This window comes from Carassius auratus, chromosome 35, assembly GCF_003368295.1.
Source record: "Carassius auratus strain Wakin chromosome 35, ASM336829v1, whole genome shotgun sequence".
NCBI classification, from domain to species: domain Eukaryota; kingdom Metazoa; phylum Chordata; class Actinopteri; order Cypriniformes; family Cyprinidae; genus Carassius; species Carassius auratus.
Window position 1 is genome coordinate 15443187 of NC_039277.1, and position 15704 is coordinate 15458890.

General features: G+C 36.3%; 2 protein-coding genes across 2 annotated transcripts; one reads left to right on the forward strand and one right to left on the reverse strand.

Annotated features, from left to right (window-relative positions):
* Nucleotides 1-1541: 1541 nt before the first annotated feature.
* Nucleotides 1542-4033, reverse strand: LOC113054861 (stanniocalcin-like). The gene is made up of 4 exons (XM_026220643.1): nt 3773-4033; nt 3486-3628; nt 3165-3376; nt 1542-2389 (listed from the first exon to the last, which is right to left on the reverse strand). Exons 1-4 carry the CDS (start codon nt 3882-3884, stop codon nt 2107-2109), a joined length of 750 nt encoding a protein of 249 aa, XP_026076428.1. The 5' UTR covers nt 3885-4033; the 3' UTR covers nt 1542-2106.
* Nucleotides 4034-6543: 2510 nt separating this feature from the next.
* On the forward strand, nt 6544-15104 carry rhobtb2b (Rho related BTB domain containing 2b). The gene is made up of 10 exons (XM_026220220.1): nt 6544-6937; nt 8182-8383; nt 8477-8580; nt 8660-8845; nt 9462-10408; nt 11066-11184; nt 11403-11553; nt 12303-12391; nt 13461-13566; nt 14385-15104. The coding sequence occupies exons 1-10, from the start codon at nt 6915-6917 to the stop codon at nt 14606-14608; spliced, it is 2151 nt and encodes a 716-aa protein (XP_026076005.1). The 5' UTR covers nt 6544-6914; the 3' UTR covers nt 14609-15104.
* Nucleotides 15105-15704: the final 600 nt, after the last annotated feature.

Sequence of the window (15704 nt, forward strand, 5' to 3'; positions counted from 1 at the left end):
CAAGGCTGATTCTTATTTGCAGTTTACTACAGATAAAACTGCATTGCCTAAGTGGCAAATATAGACTGAAAATGATAAAAATGTATTAATATTCATGAAAGAAATTAGTCGGACTATGATACAATGTGCATACTAGAATAACAAATGACATTTTAATGAGTGCTCATGTCCCAAAATGAGACCATATTTTATGAACAGACATTCAATATATTCTCATAAACAGTCTCACACATTGGCAGCTGTAACTTGATCGGTCCGTTTGCTCTTTTTCCCATCCTCATTTATGAAGGAAAGACTACATTAAAAAGCCTTTGTGATGTAACTTTATAGGATAATAAGTAACAGTATTGTCTGTCTGTTTACTTTATACAAGTTATTCCTCATGTGTTCCTCTGGCCCACAAACAAAACACCCAAGAGCAAACTAAGAAACGTTCTACTTGCTTTCTAGGATCACTTGATTAGATGTTTATTTGTTCGGTCTCAGTTAGGCAACAGTACCAGCCCACTGTTATCTTGATTCTGGGACGTTTGGAAATTGGCTTTTGTTTTTTTGAAAAGTGTGTGGTTACAATCATCTCTTGTCAATGATGTAATGTAGTTGAACACGAAGGATCAAGGTCGAGATAAATGAATTGCCTTGGCCCTCTCCTGACTATGGAAGCCAATTTCCGGCACATAAAAAAAATTGCTTTGGTAAATTATAATTATGACTTTTTATGTCATATTCAGTCATGAGATTCTAAATAAAAATTTAAAAAATTCTAAATAATTCTAAATAATCATTTAAAAATTTGAAATTACGAGATACAAAGTCTAAATTATAACAAAAAGTCTAAATTGTGAGATACTTATGATACTTTCTGTGTATGAAAAGAAAAAAAACCTTTGTCATAATCATGTATTATGTTATAATTTAGACTTTTATGTCTTAATTATAACTTTTAATCTTGTATTTGACCAAGCCAATTTCCATGACTTGACAATTATAACATATTATTATAATATAAGAGTAAATGAAAATACAAAATTTAGTCAATTTTTGACTAAAAAAATATAAAACCATTTAGTCAATTTTTCATTGACTCTTTAATTTTATAATAATATGTTATAATTTTCAAGTCATGGAAATTTGCTTGGTTGAATGCAACTAATGTTTTCCATTTAGCTAATTTTCTATGAAACACTATCAGTGGATATTTTTTTTGAAACTCTCTCTCTGTCTTGAAAATAAAAGCATCAAATTATTTTATTGCTAGCATTTTATGCATCCTAAATCCAAAGAAACTATGTAAAAATATACAAATATGTAAATACGGTTAGCTCACGTTGGGAAAACTCACTCAACTTACTTCAACGAGTGTTTTGTCTGGTAAAATGTAAGAACGTGGTTAAGGTGTTTGGAAGCAGCGCCCCCTTGCGAGTACACGCTGCAACATGACCGTTTGAAGAGTTTTTGTGGCCGTTATTGGCCACATCATGGACACATTTCATACAGTAAGCAATGAAAGATGAAACTATTTAGTATAGCAGGAAATTTTATTTCTATATAAGCACATCAACTATGCAATATCACCAACATGAACAAAGTATGCCCTTTTTAATCATATAGAATATTTCTCATGACCAGCATAGGAAACATTTATGAAACATATCCAGAAATATGTAGTTTTCTCTCTCTTAAAGAATAAAGACTCTTTCATTTCAGACTCAGATTACAATAAACAATAAAATACTATTTAAATGACATTTGGTAGGAAAATAAATATAAATTATTTTCATTGTACACTAATAAATATTTCTGCCCTGCCACAACAAGTTGGTTAGGGTGACAGGTTTCCCTTTTCCAAAATTTGTGCTAATATTTAGCTTTCCTTGCATTAGGCCATATATCAAAAATGCAATAAATATTAAGAGTCTAAAACATTTTTATGCTATAAATGACATTGGCATGTATATTCAATGTAACGCAGTTAAAGAATCAAGCAAAGATTTCCGTTGTGTCCCATAATAAAACTACATTCACTAATTATTCATTACCGTCTTCTACTTATAAACATCAGCATAATGCATGATGCAAACAGGTAGTTGTGAATATTGTGCGACTCTAAGAGCTTCCATCAACTGAGCGTTTCTTGGCGAAGAGGTGCGTGGGGTCCCTGTTGCGCAGGTTGGGCTGGATCTTGAACATGGGAGGCCAGCGGAAGCTGGTGTGGCCCTCGATCACAGAAGGCCCAGCGGCGGCAGGTTCAGGTGGACAGGGCTTGTTTTGAAGCAGCTGGAAGAGTGTGGTCATGTCAGGTCCCAGTCTGGCCACCAGCCCGGCTCGCACCACCTCCACGGTGTCTTCATCACACTCCATCAAGCTCTGCAGAAGTGTGCTGTAGTACCTGCAACACCAAAGTATGATGCATGAGTATGCACTTTTGAGTACGCTTCTTATATAAAGAAATAGTTAACTCAAAATGTAAAATTCTGTTATTGTTTCTGTTATTGTTATTGTTTTATTCAAAGTTTCAAAAAGTAGGCTATACCAACAATGCAATAAGCTATTAAAACACCATAAAGCACCATAACATAATTTTAACTTAAATTTTGGCCTGTTCCTCACACAAATGTATAATTTGGCACCAGAAGAATTCAAATATGGCACACAATATCCACCTTATTTTAAAACATTTGCAACTTTGAATGTCTGAGGCTTCTGGTGTCACTGGCTTTCAAGCTGTACAAAAACCAAACAGCCCGTTATGCTTCTTGCTATGGCAAACTTTTATTTTGTATCATATATTTGATCATTTTAATGCATTATTTTAATGTACACTGACTGAAACATATAGAATAGTTCTTCTAACGTTTACTGTACTTTGTTATTTTAATTAATGAGTCGGAAGTCTTGCACATTCACAGAAAACAGCTTCCTGCAAAATAAGGTGGAGAGTGTATTATAGCATTTATTACCTTATATTGTACAGTATGTTGCATTAGGACTGTAAAAATGTGAAAATCTCATATTTATTTTTTATATTTTGTAACTTTATTTTTTTGAGTGTATCTTTGGTTTAAAGCAAAACTGCAAATAATAAATAAACTGAACAAATCCTTTCCCTTTAAGTCTAATATGGACCAATTACGCATGCCAAACATGTTCACGCGCTATATTACCTGTTTGGGAAGTGGCTGGGCACCTGGACCACGTCCCCGATGGCCTCAGGATTGGATTTGGCCACTTCGCAGATGTCAAGCTTCTTGTAGCATTCCTCCTGCACTTCAGCAATCATCTTCTGGAAAGTGGAGCAGCGTTTGATGGTCTGGAAGACCTTAGTGGTGATACCTTTGGCGATGCACGTGATGCTTTCTTTCACAAACGTCTTACCCTGTAAAAACAAACAAAGAAACCTGATTATAACTTGCACTGCAAAGCAAACGGAAAGTGAAAAGGCATAATTTTGACTCACTACGGAAAGGGTTAATGAGGTTTTGTACCTCTGTATTAAAAATCGCAGCAGTGTGGAGGAAGGCGTTGCAGATGTCATGCATGCCGTCAGTGTCGCAGGTCGAATTCTCCAGACATGCGAACGCTGCACACCCCACCTGCAGAGCTCCGTTCAGACAGCGGGCAACCTCAGCTAGAGAAGAAGAACAAATTTTTGTGAGGTGCTTTTATTCAAAGTGTAAAAGTGGACCTTTTTTTCTAGATGAGCAGTCCTGAATCTGGACATTTGCCCATGCATCCTCCGAAAAAACAAAAGCATAAAGAAGAGAATACTTACTGGGGCTGTTGGCAGAGAATCGTGCTCGTCTAGGTTGTGCAGGTTCTTGATCTGTCCCAAATGCAGATGCCACCAAAACAAGGAGCAAAACAAATCCGCTTTTCAGGAGCATGTCTGCACTTAGAATCAAAACTAGGATAAAAACACAAAACCGTTTGCTGATTCTGTAGGTTTATGTTTCAGGTGGATGACCGCCTCAGCTTTATACAGATCTTCAGCTGAGCTTGACGGTTCATAAACCCCTACAATCACCAATCAGAACGCAGGATCCGAAAGCTCAGACTTTCCATCTCTTCATAAATATTCATGGACGGATGGTTAATACCTGCTATGATCTTATCTCCAGTTGGACGTTTAAATTATTTCTGTGTGTTCCAAATACTGTACATCAGGGCTGGACTGGGACAAAAAAAAATCAGCCCTGGCATTTTTTGGTCTAAATGGCCGACCACTAAGATCTGAATCGGTCCAGTCAGACATATGTATATATATATATATTTGGATACCAGAACTTGGGGAATACCACTTTACACACTAACTCTGTGTGTGCTTATGTGTGTGTACTAGTTTAAGTGGACCAGTCAAAGTTATGACCTTTTGGTGAGACGTTCTTAAAAGAACCTTTTTTTCTTAAGGCTGGAATATACTACACGATTTTGCCATGATTGTCCTCTGACTTACTGTATGGTGAAGTTGATGCAAGTTTCCAAAAGTCGGAGGCAGTCTGCAGATTTGAGTTGACCGATTTCATAGAAAATCATGTAGTGTATGATGATGGTTTCATCTGATTTTAGATCACATTGTTTTCATTCGTCACGCAACAAGACGCATGTTTCTGCGTGAGTTTGTTGTGATCGTAAAACAATGCCAAGTTTTCCTCTGTGACTGTTACAAAGTCGGTATGCCCAGTGTTTTAAAATCTGTTCAGATGTTAAGTCGTGAAGTCACCAACTTTAGTGTAAAGGTCCCAAGAACCTTATTAAAACACAAAAAACCTTTAACGTGATGGAAAGATTCGATTTTTGTTAAAGACACTTCATTCATTATTCAAACCTAAAATGTCAAACCAACCTTTATTTAAAAAAATAAATAAATCAGATTTCTTAGAATTCTAAATGATGTTTGGTTTACATTTTCAACTGGAGGATCTTGTTGATTCAGTAACCGTGTAGAAGATAAATGACATTTCCCTCAGGCAGGTCACTCTCAATGGCTTCTTTGTTGAAAACAACTAATGTATGTTTGGTTTGGATTTCATATAACTGTGATTTTGGTTATGCACATTTCTCTTGTTTGCTTTCGGCTGCAGTCCTAAAAGTTGAAGAGTTCAGGGAGTTTTGTTAACACCTGGCACAGGTAATTGTGCTAAAGGTAGAGTATGAGCGGTTTTTGACAATGCCTAAGGACTTCGTGAAAACCGACAAATGTAGCTTGTCAGAACTGGTCATGTTGTTAATTAAACATCTGTTCCCACCGTTTGCAGTGCTGGGTCTGACGGAGGAGCGTTTATCAGCGTCTAATCAGTGCATGTTGGAAAGGCTTTAGAGGAAGTGATGTTTTTCAGGTTGAATTTCATTAGCCTCAAGAAATTTCCTCCCCTAAAGGGTTAATTACACTGATAATGATCAGAGCGCTCACTGGTTTTGAAGGGGGCTGGAGACAGAGCTATTTTGGGTTTTTATTACCTTTGTTCACACAGACATCTGTCTGTTACTACTGAAGTAGTGCAGGATAGTCACACACACACATCTTTACTGAATAACATGAATGAGTAGTCTAAAGAATAAATACACACACACACACACACACACACTGTAGGCCTTTAATTTTCCAATTCTCCAGTGATACTCAGACTACGAGGAAATGCTCATCAATTATTTGTCCTTCACGTGACAATGAAGTCATTTTTCTGACTTTAGTCAGCTTACCTGAGAGATTTAGGGAAAAAGCTAAAATGTGAGGCAGCAGGTATGAAGTTTTAAGTGGTAATGTTATCTTTTAAACAAAAAATGTAAATGTTTGTAGCTAAACCTCAATTAATTCAACCTGAGAAAACATTACCATTCAATCAGTTTCCAAAACTGAGGACGGAAAATATTCATTAAAGAAAGTGGGCTCCAAAAGTCTGAGATGATTTAGGAAATCAAATCTGGAAATAAACAAAGTTTTAAGATTTTGTAAAGTAAAATAGAAAGTTATGATGCATATGTTTATAAATGAATGAATAAATAAATATAAAAATAAATGTAATATAAAAATATGTAATATAATACATAATACATTTATAATTTTTATAAGTATTTTTGTCCTATCATGTCACTAATCAAGTAAAAGAAATTAAGTGACATTTAATATGTGAGCAACATATTTTCCATTGAAGCACTGCTGGATATGATGGATCATTAGTGCTGTCACAGAAAAATAAAATAAAATTGGTTAATAATAATAAGGGTTCACAGGCCTAATAAATAGTAAACACTGTAGAAATTATGAATCCAAATTTTCCAATTCAGTTCCTCACTCTGATTGCCATGCAAGATTGTATATCAACTGAAAAAAAGTTTAAAGCATTTTAGTCTGACTTTTAGACTTCATTGATGGCTTTAATTATATTAACACCAAACACACATCATGACACTGTAAGCGTATCTATTAAGATTTAATATTAAGTATTATTATTTCATTAAAGTGAGTGTACAGGTGGGCAAACAGGTGCACACGACTGAAGATGGTGGAAAACGCATATATAAAGATTAAGTAGATATGTTTGTAGTCAAGAAGCTTGAGGAAGTTAAAGGCGTTAAATCTAATTCTCCTCAGCGTTTGTGTGGTGCGTCAGATGGCGCTGCTACATGCGGAAGAGAAAGCAAGGAACACCGGGAATGTCACGAATCGGAAACCTCCAGCCGTCGCGCTTCTCTGCGCATTCAATCGGTGTTTTTGACTCAGATGAGCTCAAGAACAAGGGCATGGGCTGGTAACATGGGTTAGCGGTAAACTACGCTAAAATAATTCTGTATCTTCCGCGTCTCCGCCGGGAAAATGAAGTGTATGCCCGTTTCGCTTCAGGTGCTCTCCGCATCAACCGGGCATTTTATTACCATCATCTTCATCTCTAAGATCACAAACGACTGCCAACCTGATGCATTCTTTCAGTTCGCTTCGGTAAGGTATTTCGCGTTCATAAATGCATGTGCTTGCGTGTAGGCTACATTAATTGCCCTCTTGAGCAGGACATTACGGACGTGAGAAGTATTACATAAGTTCAGGATTGAGGCTGTGTCTTAAAACCTAGTGAGCTACCTACCTAGACAGAATTTGTAGGCAGCGTATTTTTTCATCGCGTTCTGAGCGCGTCTAACGATGCTGACGTCATACTTGACTCTGATTGGTCATACGCTTTGGCGTATAATTTTTTTCCCTCGCCAAACTGGACACTTCGCCATTGTCCATAGCAACATAACTGCCATACTTAATTTATTAACCATATTTTTTGAGGGATATTTAGAAACTGAGACCCCTGTTAAATCAGTAAAGTTGTAGCAATTTTTATTTATTTACTTATTGCAAAAAAGTAACATTGTCTATGTTGAGAAACAATATTTGAATTAATTTGATATTTTGCTGTTGTTCATAGAAACATAACTTTTGAGATGTATTTAGAGAGGCAGTCCCCAGCTAAAGCAGGAAAAAACATTGTTATTAGAGTTTTAAGTTACATAATTCTTTTGGTAATAGTCTATAGAAATCATAGTATTTTCTATGCAGAATAATAATAATATTTAATTTTGTTGCTATGATGTCATGGACTTCTTTTTATAGGAAGTTTAATGATTCTGAAAATTATAGCTGAACCGGATATTTCACTGTTGTCCATAGCAACATTGGTGCTACTTTTATTTTGCTTGTTTCTTTTGAGAGACATTTAAAATGGGAGTCCCCAGTTAAAGTAGAAAATATTGTAATAAGACTTAAGTTGTCTCCATTTTTCTTTATTTTTGAATTCATTTTGTTGCTGCGATGTAAATGGACTACTTTTATTACTTAAATTGGACTCCCATATATTTTGCTGTTATCCATAGCAACAGCACTACTTTTATTTTTATCATAACTTTTAGAGAGATATTTAGCAAACTGAGCAAATAATTGCTTTTACAATTATGAAAGAATAGAGCAAAATACTGCATTGCAACTTATTGTTATATCACAAATTTTAATTGCCATTTAATTTTATAATCTTTTATCATTTTGTATCGGGGACTTTATCATATATCTCATATGATATATGAGGACATAAAAAGTATATCTTTACAAATATAATTTAGAGTATTCTTGATTGTGCAAAGAATTAATTTGCTTAAACTTGACAAATTTCTTGCATGAATTCTTTTTTTATCCATTGCTTTTAGGTCCCAGTTTACAGATACTGACATGGAGTATGAGAGGCCTAATGTCGAGACCATTAAATGTGTGGTGGTGGGGGACAATGCTGTGGGCAAAACACGTCTGATCTGTGCTCGGGCGTGTAACGCCACTCTCACACAGTACCAGCTACTGGCCACGCATGTGCCCACTGTCTGGGCCATTGACCAGTACAGAGTCTGTCAAGAGGTCTGGGTTTTATCTTTCCACTCATGAAACTCCAGAAGTATTATAACTTCAATCCAGTTCCAATTTAAATCCAATTCTCTTCTGGTTTTGAAGGTTTTGGAACGTTCCAGAGATGTCGTGGATGATGTCAGCGTGTCTCTTCGATTATGGGACACCTTTGGCGACCACCACAAAGACCGACGCTTCGCTTATGGCAGGTGTGTTTGTGGACCACATCTTTCTTAAGAGGTATTTTCAGTGTTTTCTTGAGTGCTTCATCTTGTATCTGGACACTAGGTCAGACGTGGTGGTCCTGTGCTTCTCCATCGCCAACCCCAATTCTCTGATGCATGTGAAGACCATGTGGTACCCAGAGATCAAGCACTTCTGTCCTCGTGCTCCAGTCATCCTGGTGGGCTGCCAGTTAGACCTGCGTTACGCTGACCTGGAAGCTGTTAATAGGGCACGGAGACCTCTTGCCAGGTGAACTGTCAAATATTTGATCTTTGACCCTTTGATCACAGATTAATGTAATTTAGTGGATACACTAATTTCAAATTTATAGTCATTATTTTTCTGGAAAAAAGGCCAAAAATATTTAATAAATATAATATTAAAAAAATATATTATTTAAAAATTATATTTATTTCTGTGGATTAAATTAAAATGAATTTTAAAATTTTATCACAATTAAAATAGATAAAAATACATATTTTCGTTGAAACCATTATAAGGATTTAGTAATGACAACTTTTATGTGACATATAATTTTATTATTTGAATATATTATTTAAATGTATTTTGTCTCACTTTTGATCAATTTAATGCATCTCCTCTGAATAAAAGTACACATTTTAAAATATTAATACTGCACACAGAAAATCAATAAAAATGTTTTTAACCGTCTCTATATTATAAATACCACCTGATTCTCTAAATTGTAAATATGAAATATTCTTTTATCAATATTATTGATTGGATCTTCAGTGTGAACTGGACGTCATGTATGGGACATGAGACCAAATATGTAACATTCACATTCACAAGATATTGTAGCACATCCTTTTTGTCGACATTTCTCCATGATCCCATTTTACAGACCCATCAAAGCGAACGAGATTCTTCCTCCTGAGAAGGGTCGTGAAGTGGCCAAAGAGTTGGGCGTGCCGTACTATGAGACCAGCGTGGTGGCTCAGTTTGGAGTGAAGGATGTGTTTGACAATGCCATCCGCGCAGCTCTCATTTCACGGCGCCACCTGCAGTTCTGGAAGTCTCACTTGCGCGACGTCCAACGGCCCCTTTTGCAGGCGCCTTTTCTGCCTCCCAAACCTCCTGCGCCCGTTATAGTCATCCCGCCGCCCCCGTCCACCGCCGAGGAGCACCCGGGCCGGCTGCTGGAGGATCCTCTGTGTAGTGATGTGGTTCTGGTCCTCCAGGAGAACCAGCGAGTCTTTGCTCATAAGGTCTACCTCGCCACAGCCTCCTCGAAATTCTACGACCTTTTCCTCCAGGATGTGAAAGCCGAGGCTGACTGTAAGCTACCCACGGGACGGGAGCCTCCGGCACGGGCTGCCAGCTTTGACATGTGTGAGAGCAGTGATGAAGAAAGCAGGGTCAACCTCAGGGCCTGCATCAGTGACGGGACTCTAATCGGCGCAGTCTCCGATGGGATCCTTGAGGGCGGACGCGGGGGGCGGCTTTTGTCATCTTTGGGTCGGGCTTTCGTCAGCATCAGGAGAGAAACGGTCCAGGACCCCATCACGTTCATCTCCCGGCTGATGACGGTTGTGGACATGGACCCCTCTGTGTTGCTCGGGCCGTTTCGTGTGGTCATGCGTTACCTTTACACGGGCCAGCTGGACGAACACGAGAAGGACCTGATGCACATCGCACACATCGCTGAGCTGCTGGAGGTGTTCGACTTGCGCATGATGGTCGCCAACATCCTCAACAATGAGGCCTTCATGAATCAGGAGATCACGAAGGCTTTCCATGTGCGACGGACCAATCGGGTGAAGGAATGCTTGGCCAAAGGAACTTTCTCAGGTTACATTTTTTTCTCAAATACCATTTTCAGTGAAAAAAAATCTGGATCGTTTTTCTTTTCTGTTTAATATTTTTCTAGACTTTGTTTAAATGGTTAAATTGTAGTAATCAAAAAGCATGTCTGATTAATCGAAATCACGAAACTTATACAATTTACTGTAACAAAATGTAAAATCTTAGGGCCCTGTGATATATTCCCCCAATTTTTCCCTTGGACTTAAATATTTCTGGATTCTGTTTTAACGGTTCAATTATATTTTAACAAGAAAAGTATGTCTAATCAACTGAATTCATAAAACTTTAAGTTCATAAAAGGCATGAAACATTAACAGTTTAATTAATGTTTTCATATGTGATCAGATGAAAGTTTTAACAATTCCTTTTATTTTGAACTCAGCTGAGATAAGAATATTTAAATAGCAGTCTTTTGGACTTTAATATTCACAGACACTTGTCTATATCATGATTTAACTACATATACAGACCTGCAATTGACTTATTAATCACAAATTTCCCAGATTCCACATTCCATACTGTAAAGAAAGATTTTGTGACTGGATTCCACGGAAGATTTCATTATCTTCCACCTTGCGAAGATCATAGGGTCGTACTCAAACCTGTTTTGCTGCAATAAAGATTTCTTTCTTCATATCCCAGATGTGGTGTTTAAACTGGACGATGGTCCCGTTCAGGCCCATAAACCCCTGCTCATCTCCAGCTGTGATTGGATGGCAGCCATGTTTGGTGGGCCTTTTGTCGAGAGCTGCACTAAAGAGGTGAGTACTGCATTTTATGGATCTGACCCATTCATGTGCAGCATTTGTAAACATCACTTTGACAAAAAGAACATTTGGTGAATTGTGTACTTCCACTTGTCCTTTTGACCTCAATATTTGGCAACAATATTACACTTGATTCTTTTAGTAGTGTCCAGATGTTAATATTGTACACATTGGTGTACAGATTTTTCTCATGACTTGTTGTGGTTCCACAGGTATTGTTCCCAAACACGACCCGTAGTAGTATGCAGGCAGTGCTGGAATATCTCTACACGGGACGCTTCTGCTCCAGACCTGACCTGGACGCCATGGAGCTCATTATTTTGGCTAATCGCCTGTGCCTGCCTCACCTGGTCGCCCTCACAGGTCTGCTGGTCGATTCTTATGCAAATAATGAATATAAGAATTATCAGGGAGCAGTTAGTTAATTAAAAAAAATGTATCTTCTGGGATTTTAGATAAAATGTATAACCTGTTGTTCAAAAGTTTGGGGTCTGTAAGATTTTTTTTGTTTGTTTCTGAAAAATAAAATACAGTTAAAATGGTAAATTTGTGAAATTATTTCAATTTAAAATAGTTCAGTTTGAATATATTTTCAAATGTAATTAATTCCTGTGATCATCTGTCTTCGGTGTCACATGATCCTTCAGAAATCATTCTAGTATGCTGTTCTACTGCTCAAGAAACATTTCTTTTTATTATCAGTGTTGAAAAAGTTGTGCTGCTTAATATTTTTATTTTCAAAGTTCTTTGATGAAAATAAAGTTCTAAAGAACAGCATTTATTCAAAAGAGAAATCTTTAGTGACGATATAAACGTCTTTCCTGTCACTTTAGGTTAATTCAAAGCATTCTTACTAAATAAACCTTTTTATTTCTTAATTTTAAATAAATTTTACACGTTTTTAATAGCAGGGTAAATATTAGGATTTTTTATTTACATAAAATATGCAGTGACCCCTTTCATTTAAATTAATAATGATCAGAGTTGATTGAAAAGAGCAGCATGGGCCTCGTGCTAAACTTCTCCGTTTGTGTTGCACTGAAGGAAATAAATGTATGTAATGACATGAGGGTGAGAGAATGATTTTTGGGTTTAATTGTGTTTTGCTGCAGAACTCCATACAGTGACTGTTCTGAAGGAGGCCGCTGCTGTGGGCACGGACATCGACGGAGATGTGCTGGTATATCTGGAGATGGCTCAGGTAAAACTGCATGTGAAAACCACCACAAACTCCTCCTGCAGTAAATGTAGCATATATTATCAGTTGAAGAGTATGTTGTTTAAGTTGTTTCATGTCCTTTATCGATTGATACTGAATGTACTTCTTCTAACAATCACAGGTTTTTTAGAATTGTTGTGTAGGAAATTATAGGTTTCTTGCAAATGTTGCAGTAACCCGTTTCCTGCTCTGGGATTTGGTGTGAAGTCAGACACATTTTTTGCTGCATTCCTGTGACCGTTCACGTGGTTTTTTAAGTCATGCCTGACTGGTCAACGCTTTACTAAAGACTCTCAGAAACGCTGAGCATTTCATGATTAAGGAGCTCTCTGCCATAAAGTGGGATCCTGTAGATGACTGCTGATGTAATAATGAAACTAAATGGTATGATTTATAAAACGCATTCAACAAAGCTTGAGTTCCACGGTTGAGCTGGTATAGACTGACTGTGGAGAATGAGCTCACTCACAATAATGTCATTACAAACCCAGATATTTATCACATTGCTCACTTGTTTGGTGAACAGGACATAAAGAAACAAAATGAAAAGTTTTGGTTAGAAGAAATCTAGGAACTTTGACGTTTCGCAGAAGAAAGGTTTTTTCAGCAAGGATGCATTAAATTGATAAAAATGGAGAGTAAAGACATTTTTGGTACAAAAGATTTCTGTTCTTTTGAACTTTCTATACATCGAAACATACTGAAGAAAATAAAATGATAGAAGCTTCCACAAAAATATTAAGCAGCAAATCAGCATATTAGAATGATTTCTTAAGGATCATATGATACTGAAGACTTACGTTTATGATGCTGAAAATTCAGCTTTAAATCAGAGGAATAAATTACATTTAAAAAAAATATTCAAATAGAAAACAGCTATTTTAAATTGTAATATTATTTTAGTTTTTATGGTATTTTTGATCAAATAAATTCAGAGACTTCTTTTCAAAAGCATAAAAAAACCAACCCCAAATTATGAATGATAAAGTCTGTGTTTTTGAAACAACTTGAGGGTGAATAAATGCTGATTATTGTTGTCATGTGGTTTCAGTTCCACTGTGCCTACCAGCTCACTGATTGGTGCCTTCACCACATCTGCACCAACTACAACAACGTGTGCCGCAAATTCCCCAGAGACATGAGGGCCAAATCAGCAGGTACTACATCACAGTTAGTTTTTTTTTTTTTTATATTTTACATTTTCATTAACATTTTTGGTCAAGTTTTATTAAAGGGTTAGTTCACCCAAAAATGAAAATGATGTCATTAATAACTTACCCTAATGTTGTTCCAAACCCGTGAGACATCTGTTTATCTTCGGAACACAGTTTAAGATATTTTAGATTTAGTCCGAGAGCTCTCAGTCCCTCCATTGAAGCTGTGTGTACGGTCTACTGTCCATGTCCAGAAAGGTAATAAAACATCATCAAAGTAGTCCATGTGACATCAGAGGGTCAGTTAGAATTTTTTGAAGCATCGAAAATACATTTTGGTCCAAAAATAGCAAAAATTAAGACTTTATTCAGCATTGTCTTATCATCCGGGTCTGTTGTAAGCGTGTTATTTTTGGACCAAAATGTATTTTCGATGCTTCAAAAAATTCTAACTGACCTAAATCTAAAATATCTTAAACTGTGTTCCGAAGATGAACAGAGGTCTCACAGGTTTGGAGGGTGAGTTATTAATGACATCATTTTCATTTTTGGGTGAACTAACCCTTTAATTTAGTTGTGATTTGGTTATTTTCATCAGTTTTTGTTTCTTAAAATATGCCTATATAGTTTTTTATGAAATTTGTTATGTATTTCACTTTTCATTATCTTAATACATCAAGTTAGACCAAATGAAAACGTTAGCATGGTGTATATTTTCAAATGATTTTATATTATTTTATATATTTCAAGAAACTAAAATGTTTTTTACTGTTTGTTTACTACAATAACCCTGTTGGATGCATGTTCATTTGCATTTTCAGAGAACCAAGAATACTTTGAGAAGCACCGCTGGCCTCCGGTCTGGTACCTGAAGGAGGACGACCACTACCAGAGAGCTCGGAAAGAGCGGGAAAAAGAGGACTACCTCTCCCAAAAACGGCAAAACAAGCGTAAATGGGTGCTGTGGAATCTTCCACCCTCCCCTTCGAACCCCTCTTCATCTTCTTCATCGTCCTCATCCTCGGGCTCCTCTGCTATCATCTGAAGAGACGAGGGCGAAACCTTAGAGATGGAGAAACTGTAAGGTGCAGTGAACACATCCACCAAATATTTCTGGTTTCAGATCAACAAGTCGTGCTTTGACGTTCTTGGTGCTTGAAGTCCTGCACTTGGAAGTGTACAGGCATCACATGTGACATGGCCGGCAAGCAGGTCTAGATAAACGGTTTACCGAATGTGACTGTAGTAAAACACATAGACATTTCATCTTAAAACAAACAATGAAGAAACCTTGCTGTGATTTTGTGATGTAGATCAGTGGCTCTCAACAGTTTTCATTCACAAAATTAGACATCAAATGGCAAGGCAAAAATTTGTTTTTCACATAAAAAATGTATTGAATTGAACACTCTGGTTGTATATTATTTCTATACTACTATAGTATTCATTACCATTTTGATTCAGCCTTAATTTTTATATTTTCAGTTAATTTAGTAAATTTGTGATTTTTACCTTTTTTTGATACTTCAAAAATTATAAGTTTTCAATGCATTTTTTAAAATTAGTTTTTTAATTGATAGTTAGATTTTATTTGATATTTATGTTTATATATTTATGTTTATATATATATATATATATATATATATATATATATATATATAATATATTAGTTTGACCTCAAAAGAGATTTCTAAGATAGTTAAAATAATAATATTTCAGATATTTTGCAATGCTAAATGTTTAATAAATAATTTATTCATTATTGATCTACTAACTGAGAGCTACTGATCTAAAACCATTAAGCCTCAAAAGCAGAACTGTGGGAAAACTGAAGAGTCACCCAAAGAAACAAAACTAAACCAGTTTGTACAGATCGCTCTGCATTTTTAGCCTATAATAATATTCTTGATTTTTAGCATTGTACCTACAATGACTCTGTGATTCATCCCCTGAATCATATCACGTGTATTCTCCTGATTATAACAGGCATGACCGTCAGGTGATCACTAGACTCTAGTGCTGAAATTAAATCAGAAAATGTGAGTTCACCTCATAATTGTGCCTAGTCATGTTATTCAGAGAAGTCATGGCGAGATGTCGATGCGTGTGTATATTATAATCAAGATATCCTTAGCAAAACT

Coding starts and splice junctions, on each gene's coding strand:
- rhobtb2b (XM_026220220.1), top strand. CDS start 6,915: ATGCATTCTTTCAGTTCGCTTCG. Junction 8,581..8,659: donor CGACGCTTCGCTTATGGCAG/GTGTGTTTGTGG, acceptor TCTGGACACTAG/GTCAGACGTGGTGGTCCTGT. Junction 12,392..13,460: donor TATATCTGGAGATGGCTCAG/GTAAAACTGCAT, acceptor ATGTGGTTTCAG/TTCCACTGTGCCTACCAGCT.
- LOC113054861 (XM_026220643.1), bottom strand. CDS start 3,884: ATGCTCCTGAAAAGCGGATTTGTTTTGCTCCTTGTTTTGGTGGCATCT. Junction 3,377..3,485: donor CTGCGATTTTTAATACAGAG/GTACAAAACCTC, acceptor TTGTTTTTACAG/GGTAAGACGTTTGTGAAAGA. Junction 2,390..3,164: donor CCCAGCCACTTCCCAAACAG/GTAATATAGCGC, acceptor TTGGTGTTGCAG/GTACTACAGCACACTTCTGC.